General features: G+C 28.4%; 1 protein-coding gene and 1 non-coding gene across 3 annotated transcripts; one reads left to right on the top strand and one right to left on the bottom strand.

The window, feature by feature from the left end:
• The first annotated feature begins 1,454 nt into the window (after window positions 1–1,454).
• Window positions 1,455–8,042, top strand: LOC123263899 (apolipoprotein D-like). 2 transcript variants are annotated; one of them, XM_044726946.1, is made up of 5 exons: window positions 1,455–1,668; window positions 1,766–1,899; window positions 7,517–7,684; window positions 7,758–7,895; window positions 7,947–8,042. In XM_044726946.1, exons 1-5 carry the CDS (start codon window positions 1,513–1,515, stop codon window positions 7,996–7,998), a joined length of 648 nt encoding a protein of 215 aa, XP_044582881.1. In that variant the 5' UTR covers window positions 1,455–1,512; the 3' UTR covers window positions 7,999–8,042. The 2 variants fall into 2 exon arrangements, with proteins under 2 accessions (XP_044582881.1, XP_044582882.1); XM_044726947.1 differs by having other exon boundaries at window positions 7,950–8,033.
• Window positions 8,043–11,680: 3,638 nt separating this feature from the next.
• Window positions 11,681–11,770, bottom strand: Trnay-gua. Its single transcript is given in 2 exon segments — window positions 11,681–11,716; window positions 11,734–11,770. It is a non-coding gene; the product is annotated as a tRNA-Tyr (tRNA).
• Between the last annotated feature and the right edge of the window lie 446 nt (window positions 11,771–12,216).

Genomic DNA, 12,216 nt, shown 5'->3' with positions numbered 1-12,216 from the left:
GTTTCCGCGATGATGTCCGTATGTCTGTACACGGAAAAAAGTAAACTGTAATATTCACTCGGATTCTCATCGAGACCTTTCATTTGAGTACCCACATCAATTTTTCATATATTTATATATATTATATATATGTATATATGAAAAATATATCAAAATGCATGTGGGTACTCAAATGAAAGCTCTTGATGAGTGTAACATCATAACGAGCTTATATCTATAAAAATGTCAATAGTTAAAAAAGTACAGTGTAATTTAACAAATATCTTGTGAAATATTGACATTTTCAAGGATATAAGCTCACCCCGACATTACACTTATCGAGACCTTTCATTTGAGTACCCACATCATTTATTTATATATTTATATATATATTATATATATGTATACATGAAAAATATATCAAAATGCATGTGGGTACTCAAATGAAGGCTCTTAATGAGTGTATCATCGAGATGAGTTTATATATCTAAAAATGTCAATAGTTAAGAAAGTACAGTGCAATTTAATATGTCATTATTTAATAAAGCATAATTTCACTAATTTTTAATTCGCAATTTTCGGTAGTCACATAGTGACTAGGTTGCTTGTAAAACTATTAATTGACATAATAGAAGAGGTTTTTCTCATGATATTAAAAAACTTTTGTGAAGCTTCTGAGGCGGTAAATTTTTTTATGTACATTCGAGTATGGAGTTCTAAAAAAAAATAAATTGAATTAAAATAAATTTCGATAACGGCTACTGATGTCAAGTATTATGAAAGCATTTTTTTAATATTTGTTTTCCTTAATTATTCAGGCCAGTAATATTTGATATTGGTAAATTCGTAAAATAAAAATAAAAAGTTACTAGTATTTTATTTGTTACTAAATAAAAAATAATGTTATACTTAATAATGGCAAGAATTCTAAGTAAAAATAAGATATATTTTTTATTTTTCTTTTTTTTAATTACTAATTCAAGTAATACTTAGTAATGAAGAAGGAATACATTAAAAAAAGTACTCAATATTTGCAACTCTGCACACAACTGTAAAAAGTATTTCTGTTACTAGTAAATTGCAAAGCAGTGTCTTAGCGTCCCACGATTACAGTACAGTCTGGTAATTTTTCTCGTTAATTTAATGGTGAATTTTAAAGAAAATTTCTTTCCGTGTACTATTCAAATGATATTCTTATAGAATTTTTAAACGCTTGTATTTATACAAATAGAATTTATTATGCTATTACACATATAAATTATTTATACAATAATTTGGACATAAAATAATTAAGCCAAAATTTTTTGTATTTATAATTTGTAATTGTCAGTTACACAATCACTGCAAGTTGCTGTTTATTTTATAATCATTAAAAAATTTCATCATAATCATTAAATGTTATTTTTTCAATCTTCTATATAAAAATAAAGCTGTTTAAACAAGTGGAATGAATTGAATATATACTTATTAAATCGGTTGAAGATAGCCATTTGGTATCCGCGATTGCAAAGAAGTTTATTCGAACAAACAAAAATGTTTGTCCTGGTGATTCTTTTCTGCTCAATTGCTGGCGCTCTTGCGCAGTCATCATCTTCTTCATTTTCTTCTTCGTCATCATCTTCTAACTCTCAACCATTGTACGACGGCCCTTGTCCTCAAATAATTTCAGACCCGATTGATTACAATAGGGTACGTGTCAGCAGATATATTTAGATTTTTCAGAATATATAATTAGACCTGGTGGAAAATTGATAGCAATAATAATAAAAGTTTGTTATCTTTTCAGTATTCCGGACAATGGTATGAAGTTCAACGAACTGCTGATCACTACAACGAAGATTCAGAATATTGCCACATGTCAACATGGGACAAGCCAGTCAACAATAAGTCAAGAGTTACACTTAGAACTTTTTCACCAAAGTAATTATACTTACAATATTTATCATCACGCAAAAAAAAAAAATTAGAAAAACGGTAGACCCTGAAGGCCATTCGTGCAACTTCCCGCTCATTTCATACCTACCCGACTAGAATTTTAGTGAGGCATGCCGAAAAATCAGTTCGGGGCGAAGTTGGCTATCCGAACTTAGGCTAGCCCAATTCGGATCTTATTTGTTTAAAATTAGGCAAGCCGAACATTGGTATGCCAAAAGAATTCCACATTCGATGTAATCTCGTAATAGTTTGGCACTGCCTAAGTTCGGCATATCATGGATTGCCTAATTGGTACGAAATAACGGTAACCAAAGGTTTACCGAAGTTTGGTTCACCAAGCTCGGGCTCACTTAGGCAAACCTGTGGCAATACCTAAGTTCGGCATGTCATAGATTGCCTAATTAGTATGAAATAACGGTAACCAAAGGCTTACCGAAGTTTGGTTCACCAAACTCGGGCTCACTTCGAAAAATCTGTGGCAATGCCTAAGTTCGGCATTTCATGGGTTGCCAAACTGTTATGAAATAACGGTAACTAAAGGTTTACCGAAACTTGGCATACCACGATCGAGCTTCTTTAGGCAAAACTGTGGAAGTGCCTAAGTTCGGTATGTCATGGGTTGCCAAATTGTTATGAAATAACGGTAACCAAAGGTTTACCGAAACGCTTACCCGATTTTTGAAAATCTTCGATTTTCTTAGCGGGAAGTTAAAAATTTTTCCAGACGACATAAGACATTTTGTGGTAACAAATTAGTACACTGGAAGGAAAATTTGGTTCTCTGCACTTGGAAAATTTGGTTGAATAGCATCACCCCGTGTAAAAAAAAATCGTCTTAAAATCGTCGTTTGTTTAAGATATTAAACGTGACACAAACCAAGACTCTTTTAAGACGCCAAAAAAAAAATTCCGAGAGCAGATTTTTGAAAATTTGGTTCTCGAATTTGTTATGAAAATTAATTTTTAGACATTTCCTAGACGATTTCACGACTTTCTAACCGCAATATTTTTGAGTAAGATGTTTTTAAATTGAATTTAAAATTGTTAAAAAATTATTATCCAAGAATTTTAAGACTTTTTTAAGACGTTCCGTTTTAATGTTCCGGGGCTCGGTCGCTGTTAGCTCTTCTCAAAATAGTCTCTAAATTTCTTTTTAAGATTTTTTTAAGACTAACTTAAGATCATTTTAAGACAATTTAAAGACGCTTGATAATAATTTTCCGGAGCTGCAACTGTGTTATCATCTTAAAATAGCCTGGAAATTTTTTAATATTTTTTTTAAGATTTATTTAAGATTTTTTCAAGACGATTTAAAGACGCTCCATAATTTCATTATGTTCCGGAGCTCTGTCGCTGTAAGATTTTTTTAAGACTATTTTAAGATTTATTTCAGACTATTTTAAGATTTTTTTAAGTCATTGAAAAATTATTTTGAGACCAAAATCTTAAAATAGTCTTAAAAAAATTATTGCAGCTTCGGAAAATTATTATGGAGCGTCTTTAAATTATCTTAAAATAATCTCAAGTTAGTCTTAAAAAAATCTTAAAAAGAAATTTAGAGACTATTTTAAGATGAGCTAACAGCGACAGAGCCCTGGAACATTAAAACGAAACGTCTTAAAAAAGTCTTAAAATTGTCGGATAATAATTTTTTAACAATTTTAAATTCAATTTAAAAACATTTTACTCAAAAATATTGCAGTTAGAAAGTCGTAAAATCGTCTAAAAAATGTCTAAAAACCAAATTTTCAAAAATCTGCTCTCGGAAATTTTTTTTTAGCGTCTTAAAATAGTCTTGGTTTGTGTCACGTTTAAGATCTTAAACAAACGACAATTTTAAGACGATTTTTTTTTACACGGGACTATTTAATTGAAATTCTTATACCTAAAATTTTTTATTATATTGAACCACAATATATAGTTAGTTAAACTATGTTTAGTTAAATATGGGCTTAATAGTCATCCCAACGTAAAATTGAGATGAAATATATGTAAAGCCATTTTATTCGTAATGTGGTTGGTCAAATATATCATAAGAATGAAAATATATAAAATTCTATACTAACAATCAGGCGCACGCACGTTAAATCTAGTCTTGATTAACTTTAACTCAGAAAACAGAAAAAATAATTCGGACTGCCCGGACCGAGAATCGAACCCGGATCTTTTGGTTACGCATCAAGGGCTTTTCTAGTTAAGCTATCTAAGATATCGTCCGTAACAACCTTTCAGTCAGCTAATAATTTTTTGTTTAATACGATAACGGAAAAATATTTATTAAAATATAGTCGATATAACTATTCAACAATAGTTACTAAAACTAATGGATAGTTCAAGTAACTACAAAAGAAGTTCAGAAATATTTTTATACTTGTGACGGTATAATTCAGTTAACTATGCACTTTTTAGGTAGATTTCATAGAAATCAATCTTTTGCATTGGTCCTCATGTTGGAATTTACTCGGAATTTTGTCGTAATATCTCTTAACTAGTCGAGTAAAGCTCAAAAATAACGTTAGTTAAAAAATTTATATATATATATATATATATATATATATATATATATATATATATATATATATATATATATATATATATATATGTAACTAGCTGTTACCCGCCCGCTTCGCTGGGCGCTTTATAGAATTGCATTTTAGATCTAGACTTGAAATTTAATTAGAGTATTGTTTTGACTTGCACAGATTCCAAATGAGTATTGAAAGTTTTAGTTAATGTCATTGCAAGTCTCATAAGTAAAGTTGAAGTCTGTCTAGCTTCAAGTGCGAAGAATTTTTTTGTCATTTAAAATGTTCTCAGCGACATCAATTTTTCATAGAAAATAAACTTAACATGTTTTTTACATACCCAGTGTTTGGAAAATGCATTCATTTTAATCAGTAACATTCCCTCGATCCCGTAATAAGAACAATTTATAAGTTATGTAATCAGCAAAAATAACATGTATGTAAAATTCTAAGTTCGTTGACCGAATTACTACATATAATGTTAAGTTTTGGAAACCTTACAATGACTTTTTTCCCGCTGGTAAAGAGACGTTTGTTGCAAGGAAATTTTTAGCAAATGTTATTGAAACTCAATAGACAGGGTCTAAATTTTATGTTTCAAAAAGTCCTAGTTGATAAACAACAACATTTTCAGTAGATTTCATAGATATCTAAAGAATTTTAATTCTTGAAACCAATTTTACCATAACCAAACATACGATCAGCATATAAATATAAATTTTCAACACTTAGTTCACCAGACATAATTAGCTTCTTTCTTTAACTTTTTTTTTAAATGACGTGAAATCAATCAAATATTAAGGTTATGTAATAAAAACAAAAGAAAATCGTATTAAAAATAAATGAATGAAAAATGAGTCTTTTGTTTTTATTAGCGGGAAAAAATGTATATAAAAATTAATCGTAAAAAAAATGAGAAAGGGTTGATAAAATCCAAAAATAAGTAGCCTATAACCATATATGAAAAATTCTGCGTCGAAAGGTAGCAGTCCCATCCCGATAGCTTCAGTAGTTTTGACGTCAACTTTTATCAAAGGAACCCTATTTCGTTATATATGTATATTTTCCACCCACGCATTCGCCCACGCGTAGGTATATAAGGAACTAAATTCTCAAAAAAGTAACGTAATAAAAATTATTTCCTTTTATGCCAATAAAAAAAACAAATAAATTAAAGAAAAATGCTCGTCTTTTGTTTTTATGGGCGGGAAAAATGTTTATCTAAGTTAAATAGAAATAAAATGGTGAAGGATTGATGGAATTCAAAAAATAAGTAGCCTATAACCATCTACAATTCATTTCGCGTCGAATGGTCCTAGTCCCATGTCAATATGTTGAGTAGTTTTTGCGTGATTGACGGTCTACGAAACCCACTTTCCCTATATATATATATATATATATATATATATATATATATATATATATATATATATATATATATATAACGCAGGATGTTGCCGCAATTGTGTCTACAGTTCTTGACGGATCTAGATGAAATTTGTTACACATATTCTATAGATAATAACCTTGGATGAGTTCGAAGATGAGTGAAATCCATCAATAAGTTTAGAAATGGCAGCTCTTTAAAATTATCAAAATAGTGAAAATAACGTTTTCGGTGACTTCATTGATGTATAACTTCTGATTGAAAAGAGATACCTAATTTGTAACAAATTCATATGAAAGCTCATAAAATTACCTTTAATTTGACGTATATAACATTGACATTTTGACCATTTTTAGTTATTTTATCAAAGTTAAGAGTTCTATTGAACCATTTTCAGGCAATGTGTAGTGCAACCGACTTATGAATGTTATTCTGTTGAGAATTCTCAACAGATCCTAATGAAATTTAGTATGCAAATTCTTTACACAATTAGCTTGCATGAGCATTAAAATGAGTGAAATCCTTCGTTTAGTTTAGAAATAGTAGCTCTTCAAAATGATCAAAATAGTAAAAATTACGTTTCCGGTGACTTTATTTATGTTTTAACTTTTAATAGCAAAAAGATAGCTGATTTTTGATAAATTCATGTAAAAGCTTACAAAATTACTTCTAATTTGACGTATACAACGTTAACTTTTTGACAATTATTAGTTATTTTATCGAAGTTATTCACCACAAAAAAATTATTAAAATTACAAAAATTATAAAAATTTTGATTTTTGTAATTTTACTTCTGAACAACTTTTGATTGAAAAACGATAGCTCAATTTTAAAATTTTCACTTTAAAGTTGGTTAATTTCTCTTTAATTTATTTTTGAAAAATTTAATTTTTTGACAATTTTGTAAATATCAATGTCAATAATATTTCAAATCAGGAATTCAGGAACAAAACGTATAATTACAAAAAATTGAAATCTACCTTCCATCTCGAGCGGAGCCGAATGGCTTACTTTTTTTTTCAATGCGACGTTTTGTCACTTTAAATCATACACTGAAAGAAATTTTCTTTAAAACTTACCGTTAAATTCACGATAATCGTGGGACGAATGGCACGACCTAATCATTTGTCGGTAAGTGAGATAATTTTTAACTTTTTTTCAACAAATTTTACCGTAGTCTACTGTAAATTTTATTAAATTAAATTTTCGGTAAATTTTATGAAGTCTACCACAAAATAAATGAATTTTTTCGTAATTTTTATTTAAAAAATGGTAATAAATAAAAGGGCGGCATTATTTCCCACGATTACAGTTAATTTAACGGTAATTTTTAAAGAAAATTTTTTTCAGTGTACTTGACAGTCATATTGTACAAATATTTTTTTTTTTTAAATAAATTAATTGTTATTTTGACATAAAAAAGTGATTTTAATTGCTGGTGTAGATTTTTGAAGTTTTTACGCAGGGACAAACACGATAACTTTTTAAAAAATAAACAAATAAACTCAATTTATTTTTTAATCTCCTCATCTGCCTTTTGGAAAGTTGCAAATTGAAAATTGCAGCTTAATACTGTTTTGTTTAATTATAATTAATTTTTTTCGAATGGTAGTTGAAGAAATTTTCTGTTTACTCAGTGTAATCTGGGTTATGGAATTATTAGAGTGATTTGATGAATTCCGTGATTTAGGTTTCCTGCTGGTACAAGTTACTATGGAAATGCTGTCCAGAATGAACGAGGAACATTTTTGACTCACGATATTACAGTTGCTAGTGCACCCACTGATTTTTATACTCTCGCTACCGATTACAATAACTATGCGATAGTTTGGGCTTGTGACAATCGTGGAGACAAACAGTAAGTTTACTGTTTACAGTGCGATTAAAGAGATGCTGATTGTTAATAATTATTTTTTTATTAATTCTTACAGTTTTCAACGAACCTGGATGTTCTCGCGAACTCCTACTCCACACAGTGATTTTGAAGACTGGAAACGACGGGCATTTAATCGATACAATCTTCCAGTTCCAAGGACGGTCATTTCTCCAAACTTTGTAAAATGCGGATATTCTTCTTCTGCTTCTGCTTCTTCTTCTTCTTCTTCTTCTCCTTCTTCTTCTTCTTCTTCTTCTTCTTCTTCTTCTTCTTCTTCTTCTTCTTCTTCAACATAGAGTTCAATTTTGTAGAATCGTTTCAAAATATTATATAAATTTATTTTTCAATAGAAAAAAAAATACTAAAAATTATTTAATAATTACATTCAATGTAACTATTGGTCATTACTGCAATAAAAAAATTTTCCTGAAGATAATATATCATATCATTGATTTATAAAATAATATGCGGAGACGTACATCGAGAAAACACTTTAATTAATCCATCTTATAGTTTATAAAAATAATTTAATGTTGCTACTTTGAAAAAAAAACGTTTCGAAAAAAATTTTACGTGGACGTCCGGATGTCTGTACGCTGATTTTTTATGTAAACACGATAACTCCCGAAAAAATAGATATATCGAGACCAGGCTAATTTTATTAGTTCCAGAATTCGATTAACTGCTGCTGTATTTAATATCAGCAGACTAGCTTACGTAGTTTTTTTTTTAAATGAATTTTTATTAAAATACACGATGATACACACGTGCAAAAATAAATTTTTTTATTTCTCTCACGTGAAAACTATGGCGGTACTTAATCAAGTTAAAATGAGATCAACCAATAATATATTACTAGATTTTTTTAGGCGCGCACATATGATAAGAAAATTAGGCGCCATTAATTCAAAAAATATTATAAAATATACGGAAAAAAGTAAGCTGTAATAAATAACAGTCGATTTATAATAAGTAATGATCAACTGCTAAACATTACCATTTCAAACAGTAAAATCGTGATTTTACTATTCACTTTATAATATTTACCATTTAAACGTTACAATTTACTCTTTACATGGAAGAAAATACTATTTCAAACAGTAATATTCGCTATGTAAATGTCTAAAATGTTAAAATATAATAATTAAGAATTCACACTTTGATATTTATCATTTCGTACCTAAAAAATGATTTTATGATAGGTAAAAAGTATAAAATAAAGTTAGTAAATTTCTAATGCAAGCAACGTCAATATTAACAAAGTAAAATGGTAAATTTTAAACGCAACGCTAAAAATTAAACTGTAATTATTGACTTGCTTGGACTGGTAAAATGTATATTTAAAAAGTATAATTTTTACTGTTTGAAATGTTAAATTCTCCCAGAGTGAGACCCCCTTCTCTTTCATCTGAGTTCCCCTTCTCCTCATAATGTGGACTATATATTGAAATGGCAATTTTTACTTTTTGAAACTGTAATTTTTTTGGATGAAAGAGTCGTTATTTACTATAGTGACAGCTACTAATCATTGGTTTTGGATATTAAATTATAAATTGTGGCTTTTATACTTTCTACATTAAATTCTGTAATATTTATATTTTTGCCACCCCGATGTCCGCTTTACTGTTTGAAACTATAAAAACTAACCGGAATCTGAGTGAATATCACAGTTTACTTTTTTCCGTGTATGTAAACACGATAACTCTCGGAAAAATAGATGTATTGAGACCGGGCTAATTTTATTAATTCCAAAATTCGATTAACTGTTGCCGTAGTTAATATCAGTAGCCTAGCTTACGTAGTTTTTTTTTTTTTTTTTTTTTTTTAAGGAGACCCAAGTACTCTACTAGTGTAAAGAATGTCTATAAAAAAATAATACGCAGAAATACTTTTGTTATGCATCTTAAAATTAATTTTTAAATTAATTAATAACATTTTTGAGGAAATTTCCGAAAAATTTACTCATTAAATAATTATTAACATTTAATTGACTAATAAAAAATATAGGACTCTAAATTACCTAACTAAAATGACTAAGATCTTCTAGCATTTAAAAAACCGCAGTTATTTATGCTTTGGGTAACTGCGCAAGCGGTGTTGCCAAATCAAATACAAGACTTTAATTCCTTTTAATTAAAATTAAAATTTTAATTGAAATCCTTTTAATGACATATTTTTGAATATCTAAACTTTGAAAATATGAAAAAAAAAATTTTCGATTTTTTCAAAATTCTACAGTAGAATACTCCCTTAAAGAACGCAAGTTCCGAATGATTTTTTATAAAAAATATAAAATATCTCCGTAATTCATTCGTAAAGCTACTTTTTTTATTATTTTAATCGAAAGCTTATTATTGTTTCAATCAAATACAATAAAATAAAATTTTTTTAAAATCGTTAATTGCATTAAATTCTTAACCAAATACACGGCTGGTGGAATCTCCATTTACCTACATGTAAAAATTACAATTTTCAAACCTAATTATTTGATTAAATATCCCGGAAACCTATTGTTTTTTAATTTTTTATTAATTATTAGGCTACGTAGATTGAATTTACAAATTTTCAGGAAGTTTCAAAAATTTGACGACTTCGCGTCGATCTCCTTAAAGAGATCCAAGTACCCTTCTAGTGTAAAGAAAATCTATAAAAAAATAGTACGTAGAAATACTTTTGTTATGCATCTTAAATTTAATTTTTAAATTAATTAATAACATTTTTGAGGAAATTTCCGAAAAATTTACATATTAAATAATTATTAACATTTAATTGACTAATAAAAAATATAGCACTCTGAATTACCGGTATACACTTGACAACGGCACAAGAGTTCCTTACCTTTGAAATTTATTTATGATTACTGTCTAATTAAAATGACTAAGATCTTCTAGCATTTAAAAAACCGCGGTTACTTATGCTTTGGGTAACTGCGCAAGCGGTGTTGCCAAGTCAAATACAAGACTTTAAAGAACGCAAGTTCCGAGTGATTTTTCATTAAAAATATAAAATATCTCCGTAATAAATTCGGAAAGCTACTTTTTTTATTGTTTTAACCGAAAGCTTATTATTTTTTCAATCAAATACAATGAAAATAAAATTTTTTTAAAATCGTTGATTGCATTAAATTCTTAACCAAATACACGGCTGGTGGAATCTTCATTTACCTACATGTAAAAATTACAATCTTCAAACCTAATTTGTATTTTAATTTTGTATATACTGTAATTTAATTTTTTTATTAATTATTAGGCTACGTAGATTGAATTTACAAATTTTCAGGAAGTTTTAAAAATTTGACTACTTCGCGTCGATCTCCTTAATCAAGTTCAAATGAGATCAACCAATCATATTTTTAGATTTTTTTAGGCTGCGCACGCATCTGACATGAAAATTAGGCGCATATAATTAAAAAAATATTATAAAATACTCTGCAAAAAATTAATTATTTTTTTCTTCTTTTAAAAATCAATAATACAATTTATTTTTTTCTTAAAAAATCAATCAGTGTAATGAGGCATGCACACGTTTGACAGGCAGATACTAGAGGTGTTTTCGGCAACGCCGCGGACAAAAAACTACTGACAACTCTGATCAAGCGATGAGGAAAGCCCCGCGAATTTTTTTAAGAAATCTTTTTTAAGCAATAATTTAACGTTTTCGAAGATGTTTAAAAAAATTATTAATATATCCTAAAATGTTTAAGGAACAAATTCAAATTATTTTGAATAATTTTAGTAAATATTGAAGATGTAATAAAAAAAATAATAATCCTTAGAAAAAATTCCGACCTCCTGATCTTTAATATTGCATAATATATATTCCAATTAAATTCATTGATATACTAAGCGTGACGTTAATAAAATAAAATAAAATATAAATAAATGTGTTAATTACTGTAATTTAAAATGCATAGTTTATTACATTATTATGAATATTGCAAAAATAAAATGCGCTTTTCTTATTTTTTTTGAAAAAAATTCCTCAAAGCCGGATTTGAACCAGCGACCTATGGATGACTCTCAAATTAACAACTACAGTCCACCGCTCTACCAACTGAGCTATTTGAGGAGCTGCTAATTAATATTTTTTTAATTGGCTAATTGATCGATTAAGTGTTCACCGAACATTAATCATTAACGGGTGACTGGTCGCGAACTGAACTGAATAGAACTCAGACTTTTATCTGAATAATTTTATTGGAGATTTTATACTAACAGGCATAGTTGAAAAAATAATCGAATTGTGGCGTGAATATTATTCAAATTTTGAGCGGGACTTTTTTTTATAACTTAGCATCCACTGCGCACTAATTACAATTTGTTTAATAAGTATTCGCAAATTACAAATTTCAAGTCTATAAAATATTACCATTAATATTTAGTCTACGAACATTGCTCTAATATCAACGATATTACCACTTATTGATTATTGCTCTATTGTTTTAACAAACGCAACTGCTGAGGACAATTCTAAGCTGCAGCGTGCACTAAACTCAGCAATTCGTTTTATTTACA

This window comes from Cotesia glomerata, linkage group LG4 (genome assembly GCF_020080835.1).
Source record: "Cotesia glomerata isolate CgM1 linkage group LG4, MPM_Cglom_v2.3, whole genome shotgun sequence".
Taxonomy (NCBI): domain Eukaryota; kingdom Metazoa; phylum Arthropoda; class Insecta; order Hymenoptera; family Braconidae; genus Cotesia; species Cotesia glomerata.
Note: the sequence above shows the minus strand (reverse complement) of the source record. Positions and strands in the feature narration are given on the sequence as shown.